The sequence below is a fragment of the Haplochromis burtoni genome, unplaced genomic scaffold, assembly GCF_018398535.1.
Source record: "Haplochromis burtoni strain Fernald_Lab_line unplaced genomic scaffold, NCSU_Asbu1 Contig_1819, whole genome shotgun sequence".
Taxonomy (NCBI): domain Eukaryota; kingdom Metazoa; phylum Chordata; class Actinopteri; order Cichliformes; family Cichlidae; genus Haplochromis; species Haplochromis burtoni.
This window is the reverse complement of record NW_024584180.1, coordinates 2,990-13,214: the sequence shown is the minus strand read 5'-3', so window position 1 is coordinate 13,214 and position 10,225 is coordinate 2,990. Positions and strand designations below refer to the sequence as shown.

The 10,225-nt window shown below is 39.8% G+C and overlaps 1 protein-coding gene across 1 annotated transcript; it reads left to right on the top strand.

The window, feature by feature from the left end:
- Nucleotides 1-1,657: 1,657 nt before the first annotated feature.
- On the top strand, nt 1,658-8,305 carry LOC102314373 (cytochrome P450 7A1). The gene is made up of 8 exons (XM_005952806.1): nt 1,658-1,861; nt 2,485-2,725; nt 2,874-3,083; nt 3,277-3,471; nt 3,568-3,767; nt 6,075-6,205; nt 6,345-6,523; nt 6,622-8,305. The coding sequence occupies exons 1-8, from the start codon at nt 1,779-1,781 to the stop codon at nt 6,922-6,924; spliced, it is 1,542 nt and encodes a 513-aa protein (XP_005952868.1). The 5' UTR covers nt 1,658-1,778; the 3' UTR covers nt 6,925-8,305.
- Nucleotides 8,306-10,225: the final 1,920 nt, after the last annotated feature.

The window sequence follows — 10,225 nt, the reverse complement described above, 5'->3', positions numbered from 1 at the left end:
TCTGGCTGTGACTGAGCGTCTCTGTCAGGTTGTTTTTATCACTATAGTGTATCCTGCGACCCTTATCTGCGCTGTCTTGTCAACGATGCAGTTTGCAGCTGGACCTTATGCCAGTCACTGACACAGCTTTCAGAATCACTGTTATGCTACTCCTTTTGCATAGTTATTTGCCATTCTGCAACTGCCCAGCTTTGCTAGGGTTTCCAGGCTGCCCAGACGACTCTTAAGAAACTCAAGGAAGTTTTCTCTGGGCGTTTGCTGTGCACCAGTGTTTTGGCCTTTAAACTTAGTACTTTCTTCTTTTCCATTCTTTTGATCTCTTTTGGTAAAAATGATAAGTGGGGGTAAAATCTTGTGATGAAAATTTTATAAAAAGAAAAGAAAAACAAATAAAAACCGTTATTAACATGCGCTGAAGACCTTGAACTGAGACAAACACTTTATTGAAAGAGAGATCATAGCTAACAGATCATCTGGCTTTGTGCTTTTCAACCTTTTTGCACCCACAGGTGTATTATGAGATGAAGGTACTTTGATCACTTAAGCTTACTGAATCTGGGAGGGATCAGACTGGAATGAATGTGCACAACTACAAAGTTAGTTCTTAACATTTCTATATAAACATGTGTTATATCATGAATTAAATATGGATTTATGAAATTTGGAAATCCCTGATTTTTGTTTTTATTTTGCATGTCATTCCAACTTTTTGGTACCTGAGTTGAACAATAATAGTTTTGGGGGCTTGTACATTAAGGCATGGTTGTTACTAACTCATCAGGCTGCAGTTTCAGGTATGTTGCTTTACTATGTTTTTTATTTTTTTCTAGCAAATCTTTGTTGAGACTTGTTAGTATTTCCAAATAGATTACTGATTCATCACTCTTACATGTTTGGTGGCACACTGTGCGACAATGCATGTACTTCAGTTTTATTTGTTATTCTTTTAGTTGTCTTTCTTGATGAACCAGATTTTATCACTTCTTGCTCAACTGCAAGTCTCAACAGAAAGCACATGTCATGCAACGTCAAAAGAAATTTTCATTATGCACACAAACAGACACAGAAGTGACCTTGAATCTATTTATCAATCCAGATGCATTATCAGGATGCAGTCAGGCAACACTGTCCATGGACTCCGGTCAAGGCCAACTCTTACACACTCACACACACACACACACACACACAGACACAAAACGAACACACACACACACACACACACACCACACACACACACACACACACACACACAAAGTATACCTGGAATCCTATTTCTCAGAAAATATAAACATGTTACTTATTCAGCACATTTCTAAGAAATTGCTGTTTGAAGTTTTCATGTAAAATGTAAATATTCTTATTGTAATATTCTTGCAAAATTTCTGTAAATTTAAAAACAAATGCATCATAAAAGACTTTTAACTTAAGATGAGAGCTGTTTTTAGCCACAGATTTCGGACAGCACAAAGTAAATACATGTAAACAAAAATCCACACACATCCAAGAAAATAAATTTGCTTCTTCTTTATAAAATTAACTTAATAACTTCATTGCTTATTTATTTATCTTGCACAATGAAAACGCCTAACTGGTTCCTTGTTGAGATGCATCTGGTGACGACATCATCAGACCCACCCAGAGGCTCAAAGGAAGTATAAAAAAACCTGCTGCACGCTGCTGTTCTCACACAACTGTCACTCTCAATAGCACAGAAGCTGCTCACATATTCTGCAGGGACGGGTGGGCTCGGCTGTGTGGATCTTTCTACCATCATCAGCATGATTATAAGCATTGCTCTGATTTGGGCAGTTGTTGTGGGATTTTGCTGCCTCCTCTGGCTTGCTGTGGGGATAAGACGCAGGTAAGACTTAAGAAAGAGCATGTAGGATGTAAGGAAAGACATGAATCTTTATTTGGGCTTGAGTATATTACTTAACTTCTGCATATATTGAATCAAACACTGACAGGAATGTTAGGATTTTGATTAATTTTCAGCTTACAGCACATAAAAAGAAGAAACCTTTTTAATAGAAATGCACAAGAAGAATGATTATTATTTTCAAATACATGAGTAACACAGAGGTGACTGCTATGTAACTATGTCAACAATCAGTCCTGATTTGTAGGTTTGCAAAGTTTTGGAGTTGTTGTTGAGATGCAGCCAACATTTTGCTCTCTCTGATTCATTGTTTTATTTGAACATTTCAGTTTAAACTTACCTGTATTTGTAAAATAATGACTTCTTAATAATACTGAGATATTAATTTATTACTAAATTAGCTGAACTATATGAAATGCACAATATGTGCTGCTGCCAAAATCAGTCTAAAGATGTCAGTGCAGCCGAAGTCTTGAAGAAATCATTGACGCACATGCCAGACAAATGAAAGGGTTTTCATCCGGACGTTACAGAATTCGATCCAGACAACTGAGATCCAACAAAGTGAGTTATCTCTGTGATCTCTTTCTTGTCATTGTCCTCAGGCAACCAGGTGAGCCAGCAGTTGAAAATGGTTTGATCCCCTACTTAGGTTGTGCTCTCCAGTTCGGGGCCAACCCACTTCAATTCCTCCGCAGCCGCCAGAAGAAGTACGGCCACATTTTCACCTGCAAAATTGCAGGCAGGTACATCCACTTCCTGTGCGACCCCTTCTCTTACCATTCAGTCATCAGGCAGGGAAGACACCTTGATTGGAGGAAGTTCCATTTTGCTACATCTGTCAAGGTAATTTCATGACGTGATTTGATCTTTTGTTATAAAAGAAATATTATATGACTACATCATATAGTCTGTTAGGACACTTTTCTTGATCCACTTTCTCATTGTATTGGTCGATCTTTCAATAGTCCTGAAGCTCTTCTTTCTTTACAAGGCGTTTGGTCATGACAGCTTTGATCCTCGCCATGGCCACACCACAGAGAACCTCCATCAGACGTTTCTGAAAACACTACAGGGGGAGGCTCTTCCCTCCCTTATTGAGACAATGATGGGGCACCTTCAGGATGTCATGCTGAAATCAGATACACTCAGCCCAAGCAAGGACCACTGGCAGGTGGACGGCATATTTGCCTTTTGCTATAAGGTCAGTAACTTGAATTTAGAGTGAAAGCATTGGCCACTGGAAGATACATTTCTCTTGAATAGTCATGATGTAGTAACTACAAAGGTTCTACACCTATATTCTCTACTCAGGGTGGGACACAATTCATGCCACATATGTGAGTAAAAAACCCTTGAAAAAGTCATTTATAAGTTTGTGCTCTGCTGTTCTTCAGGTGATGTTTGAATCTGGTTACCTAACTCTGTTTGGTAAAGAGCTTGGTGAAGACAAGTGTCAGGCTCGGCAGGCAGCCCAGAAAGCTTTGGTGCTCAATGCTTTGGAAAACTTCAAAGAATTTGACAAAATCTTCCCGGCACTTGTGGCCGGGCTGCCTATTCACGTGTTCAAAAGTGCCTACAGTGCCCGAGAGGTTAGTAGGCTGTCAGAGTCAAAGGCCTCTGAGCCATTTGTAACATTTTCATCCTCTAATATGTTTGAATGTTCTTTTGTATACACTCTTATGTAGAACCTAGCTAAGACCATGCATGCTGAACACCTGTCCAAGAGAGAGAATGTGTCCGATTTAATCTCCATGAGGATGATCTTGAATGACTCCTTATCTACCTTCAATGACATCAGCAAAGCCAGGACCCATGTTGCTCTGCTCTGGGCCTCACAGGCTAACACCTTGCCTGCTACCTTCTGGAGTCTCTTTTATATGATCAGGTAAACTGGTAATGGGCTGTCTCATGAAAAGCCATAAGGAATAGTAAATCAAATTGTGTGTCTAATCAGTCTCGTGAGTTTTACTCTGTGTACGAACATCACACGATCCAGCCATCCATCTTCATCCGCTTTATCCGAGGCCGGGTCGCGGGGGCAGCAGCCTAAGCAAAGCATCACACGATAACAAAAATAATCAGAAAAATACAGCAATAAATGGTACAGTAGCAGGACATTACCAGAAAGTTGATGCTGTTCATCTGGACATTGTTTTGCTGTGAAATTTCAATCAGTAATAGCATTCAAAAGGTTATGTGTACGAAAAACCAGTGCATACAAATCAGTATCATAATTACACTATAACACAGGGGGACACCATCTCTACAGACACAGCAGCCAGGGAAGCAGAAAAACATCATATCAAAAAAGCCCTGATGTGTATCAGTGGTTCCCCTATGTCACTGCTTCAATAATGAGAATGTACGCTGGTCTGAGCGTCAGTCAAGGAGGTCATTCATGTGAAAAGAAAATGAGGAGGGGGCCTACTGGTACATCATTCCCCATCCTGCAACGCTCTGATTGTAGCCACTCCTCAGCTCTCTGTTAATAGTGCTCACCATGACTATCTGCACAGTATAGATTATGGATGGTTCTTGTAGAGAACCAGTTCCCAGTTGTCCAGTTCCTTGGAACTGTTCTACCTGCCCGTAGATCCTGCTTATTGGTTCTTGCAATCACGCTACAATTAGCTGATTTCAATTCATGTGTCAGAGGAGGAAAATAGCAGCACAGTCTGTCCTGATTCTCATCCCAACCGGTCGCAGCAGATGGCCCCGCCCCTCCCTGAGCCTGGTTCTGCCGGAAGTTTCTTCCTGTTAAAAGGAGTTTTTCCTTCCCACTGTCGCCAAAGTGCTTGCTCAGAGAGGGTCATGACTGTTGGTTTTTTCTCTGGATGTATTATTGTAGGGTCGACCTTACAATATAAAGCACCTTATTGTTGTGATTTAACGCAGTACAAATAAAATTTAATTGAACTGAAATTAGGATGGGGATTTAACTTGGTTTGTAGGACCAACAGGTTCACATTGTTAAATGGTAATTATGAGACAGAGTAACATGAAAGTACTTTCTCCTGTGAGTAATTAAGTTAAATACTGCATTACTTTTAAGAAAAGCATTCAGTGTAAGATGTGTAATTATTACATTTATTACTTTTTTATTACTTTTATTTATTTTTTCAACACTCGAACATTTGACCACACAGCATGTAATTAATTTGTACAAATGCAATGTTCTTGATATGCTTCTTAGCAACGGTGGTCACTCTCAAAGGGGAGCCAATGAAAACCCAATAAGGATGATAAGAGAATCGATAAGGAACTGAATTGATAAGTGTTATTGACATTGAATCACTAAGTTCTTATCATGAAATTGACCTTTGACATTGTTAGTCAATGGGGAAACCTGCAGTCAGCTGAGACTGAAGACTTTTGAATGGCGAGATGAAATGTTTCCCACCAGATTTAGCTTTAACAGAATTAGCTTTCCTTACATTGATGACTGAGCATGCATCAAGACTTCGCAGTATTCTTGATACCTTATCACAAAGTCTTGTTGACCAATCACTGTGCAGTTTATATCTGAGAGCACAGCTCTTTTTTTTTTACAGATCCTAAGTAGGGTACCTATGGTTAAGTTATGTCATATGTCACATTACATGCAATAAAAAACTAATTGTCCAGCACTGCATGGAGGTAAGTTGTTTCCGGCTATCTAAGGAAATACTTATTATAAAAAGTAATGCTGATGTACGTTGTAGTGTTACATTGATCGCTAACATGAACATGAATTTTTACCCTCTACACTCACATGTACTATCATGGGCCATGCCTTTGCACAGGCTACATATTTTTGTTTGTTTTGGGCCAAAGACTCGATTAGATTGGAAATCTACTTGTGCTGGACAATATGTGATGTGATACATCCCACATGACTAAATATTAAAAATTGAGCAGCTTTTCAAATATTTTTTTTTCCCATAAACTCCTTTCTCAAACACAACAAATGTATTAATTTAAAATGCAGTACGCAGCCTAATACCAATAACTTCTGCTGAAGAAAACTAATTGTTATTACAATAAAAATAATATAGGACATAAGATAACATAAGATAAGATAACTCTTTATTGTCATTGCACAGTCATACATAGTACAGTAGTACAATGAAATTGGAAAAACTGTCCTACGTCTTTCACTAAGCACAGAATAGTGAAAGAAATACACACAGTAAGAGGTTGTACCTCTGCGCAGGAGTCCAGATGCTATGAAAGCCGCTCACAAGGAAGTGCAGAAAATCCTGGGAGACTCTGGTAAGACAGTTGACCCCAGCGACCCCTCACTGAACCTCACCAGGGACCAGCTGGACAACATGCCTGTTTTGGGTGAGATTACTTATTTTACCCAGTTATTAGATCACTAGAAGAAAAAGTGACATACCTAATATTGCTAAATTAAAAGAGTAGCGTTCAGAATTTTAGCATGAACATATTCGCTTTATGTCTGTCTCCTTGATGTCTACAGACAGCATCATTAAAGAAGCCATGCGTCTTTCCAGTGCTTCTATGAATGTGCGTGTTGCCAAGGAAGACTTCCTCCTTCACCTTGATAACCAAGAAGCTTACCACATAAGGAAAGATGATGTCATAGCCTTGTATCCGCCTTTGCTGCACTATGATCCTGAAATCTATGAGGATCCCTATGTAAGAGCCGGATGGGTTGTAAATAAGAAAAGTCTCTTCACCAAGAAATTACTGCATTTTTTATTGTTCTTCATTTCTTTCTCCTCTTCACTCTGCAGGAGTATAAGTTTGACCGTTTTCTGGACAACAAGGGTCAGGAGAAAACCACTTTCTACCGCAGTGGGCGGCGGCTGCGTTACTTCTACATGCCCTTCGGCTCTGGGGTCACTAAATGCCCGGGCAGATTTTTCGCTGTGTATGAGATCAAACAGTTCTTGACTCTTGTTCTGTCTTACTTTGACATGGAACTTTTAGACCCTGGTATCAAAGCCCCGCCTCTTGACCAGTCCCGTGCTGGCCTGGGTATCCTTCAGCCTACGTATGATATAGACTTCAGGTACAAACTAAAATCCAGTCAATAGGTTCTGTTGTGTTTAGACAGAGAGATTAAAGCTCATATTGTAAATAGTGTATATATTATACAGTTTTAATGAAGATCCATAACTACATATGAATGTTTTTTCTGCTTTGCGTTGCTTCTGAAGAACATATGTTGCACACATGGGTGGAGCCCTTACGAAAAGGCTTCAGAGAATCTAGTTTATAGTTTGTTAAAAATGATAAATAGTTCCAGTGGACAGACTGGAGACATATTTGAGAGACAAATACATTTCTAGTACTGACCATGGGCGGTTCATGTTTGATCCAGGTATGCATTTGATCCTGTTAACTGTTTGCCAAAGCAAATTTCTGAGCTTTTCTAAAATCCAAGCAGTCAGTTATAAAAGAAATTCACTATGCCATGACACTGACTTGTGATTATATACATGGTCTTAGGGAGCATTAACATCATACACAGGACCTCAGTGTCTGTCAATAAGACAGTTCAGAAACCTTGTGCACACTGCTCAGATTCATTCTTTCTTTTCTTCTCAGATAAACGTAAACTCCTTCCAGGTAACCATTGTTATGACATATATATCATTTTTTTGTTAATATAAAAATGAAAGTTAGGTTATCATTTTAAAAATTAGAGGCTTTTGGAAAGACAAAACAAAAAAACCAAAACAAATGAACATTGTGAGTTGAAGTTGCTGCGGGCAGCCTTTTTATCAGTGAACAAATTGCTGCAATCAGACTCATTTACTGTCCATCAGCCTTGGAATTTGCTCTCGCTGGCACTCTCATGCTGTCAGCCAGCGCTGACCTTTATGCTAGCATGCATCTACCTTTTTAGTATCATTATTACAAGCCATGCGGTTTAATAATGATAATTTTAATTGGTGCAGTGAACATCGGTAGACCTAGAATGTAGGGATGTGGTGTAAAGACCCATTGATACTTTGGTTAGTTAACTCAGAAAGATCAGTTTGCAGCTGCTTCTAAATATCAAATTTAGAAGCAGCTGCAAATACTTTTACGTGACATGAATTATAAGCTCCGTAGTTCATAACTTAGGATATATTCAGGATGTGAAGGAATGCTCATTCGCACAATGAAGGTGTCTGTGATTGCTCATTCAAAAACTATGTTTGGTTTGTAAACAGCACTCTTGGCTGTTTTATATTGTGAATAAAACACACTGTGAGCCACAGTCTAAGTGCTCGGGGAAAGAGGATGAATCAGTATTTATGTCCATGCTGTATTTAAATGCATTTACCTCCAAACATGGGAGTAAATTGGAACAGATTACATTCCCTTTAAATTCTGAAGGTTTTTCATTGAACTGAGGGACAGTCCACATGTGTCTTTGTTAACTGACCTGCTGTGCAAACAGATAATAAATCAATAATATTGCACTCATCTGTGTGTGTTTGTTTTGATGTACCTTCTAGTTAAAGTCAATACAAATAAAAAAGAAAGACTTTTTCTTCTAATAAATGATATAAACAGGGTTATTTAACAGCTTTCCCACAGACACAAGATGTTGACATAAACCATATATCAGTAAATATTTATGTATATGGGTGAAAATCAGATTTTGCAGTTGTTAAATACAAAACAGTTAAAAAGCATCACACAATGAAAGGAGGAAACAATGGAGATAATGGGATGTTATAAAGTGTTGAGTTTGAAGTCAGCCACACACCACTTTACTGTGTATTTGTGCTGTGATGAAGACTAACATTAAGCATTAGTGATCATAGTGCCATGAGGTGAAATTCCTTTCACTGTCATGTTGCTCAGGGACCACAACTGTTTCATGGCATCAACACACTGATAAGTGTTTGTATGTGAAATACAAAACTACATCGTGAGGCTTTCCTGACCTCACTGCTGTCGTCTTTTTATCTTCTCATATGTTTTGGTGCTAAAGATGAGGTTTGTGGATTTTCCCATAATAAGGTCAATAATCATGCGTGGTATAATGAGCACATAGTGCACAACTGAGCTAACAGGGATTAGCTGTCTGATTCTTCTTGTGTCACACTTTAACATAGTGTCTAGTGCAGACATCCCTCAGGGGCTTTTCCCCTCAATATGTTAAAGACTGTAAATATAATACTTGTATTGCATTTATACTGATACCAGAAAGAGTGCTGGCTTGTGTGTTTGCCATTTGTATGAATTTTGCCTGATTAAGTCTGGAGACTGAAACTTAATGAATATTTTTCCTTCATGTAAATGATAATGTCACAACATTTACCAGTGTGAGGCTATGAGAGCTTTACTGAAGCCAGTTTAAGTAACCTTTAATAACCCAGTACTCTGCAGTAACCTCTGGAGTCCAGGCAGAAGTAGGCGAGTACACAGCTGAAAGCAGAGTCATCCACTAATCTGAACCTGAAGTAAGACAGAGGTGGTGTGTTGTTGAGAATAACACAACAACTGAAACGTCAAGCCCAGCTGCTTCTCACGTGTGTGAGTTATCTGTTGAAGTGTGGAGACAATAACATAATTATTCTCTGTTTGTCTGAAACCTGTTCCTGTTACACACACAATGGTGTTCTTGTGTAGCTTATCTGCGTAAGCAATTTAATTAAAAACTTGTACATAATGTCCTGTTTCATAATGTTGTTTCCCCCTCCGTGAATCACTACCTTATCGTGGTGGAAGGGTTTGTGTGTCCCAGGGATCCCAGCGACACACCTCTGGAAGGATTCAAGGGCCCCTGTCAGGGGGTTTTGCCCCCTGCTAGGGTCTCCCATGGCAAATTGGTCCTGGGTGAGGAACCAGACAAAGAGCAATTCAAAGGACCCCATGAGCAGAAGATCGAGGGAACAGTTCCTTCTGCCGGGGATAGCTTCCCTGAAGTGTGGCTGGCCTCTGCTTAGAGATAGGGTGAGGAGGCCTGGGAACACCTTGGTGTTCCCCCGGAAAGGCTGGAGGAGATGGCCGAGGAGAGGGAAGTCTGGGCTTCTCACCTTCTGCATGTGTTTCATCCAAAGGACATTCTCGATTAATTCACCCGCCACTTCATCTGTCCATTTCCTGCTCATTGCGTCAGATGTTTAGTTACTCCTCAGCCTCCTTTATCAATAATGGTACTTGTGATAAATGTAGCCCATTTGCAGCTTGGCTTCGCACTCTTGAAAACCTGCAGCTAGCTACATCCCCGTAGGCAGTCCAGACGAAGGTAGAGTTGTCCCCATTAGCTCTCCACAGCAGATTGTCCCGAGCAGTTGGGGAAAGAGGGCGGCTGGGTGACGGTGAGGAGGAAGCATAGTCCTAAACAGAAGCCCCAGGTACACCACCAACCTGTTCATGTGTCTAACCGTTTTT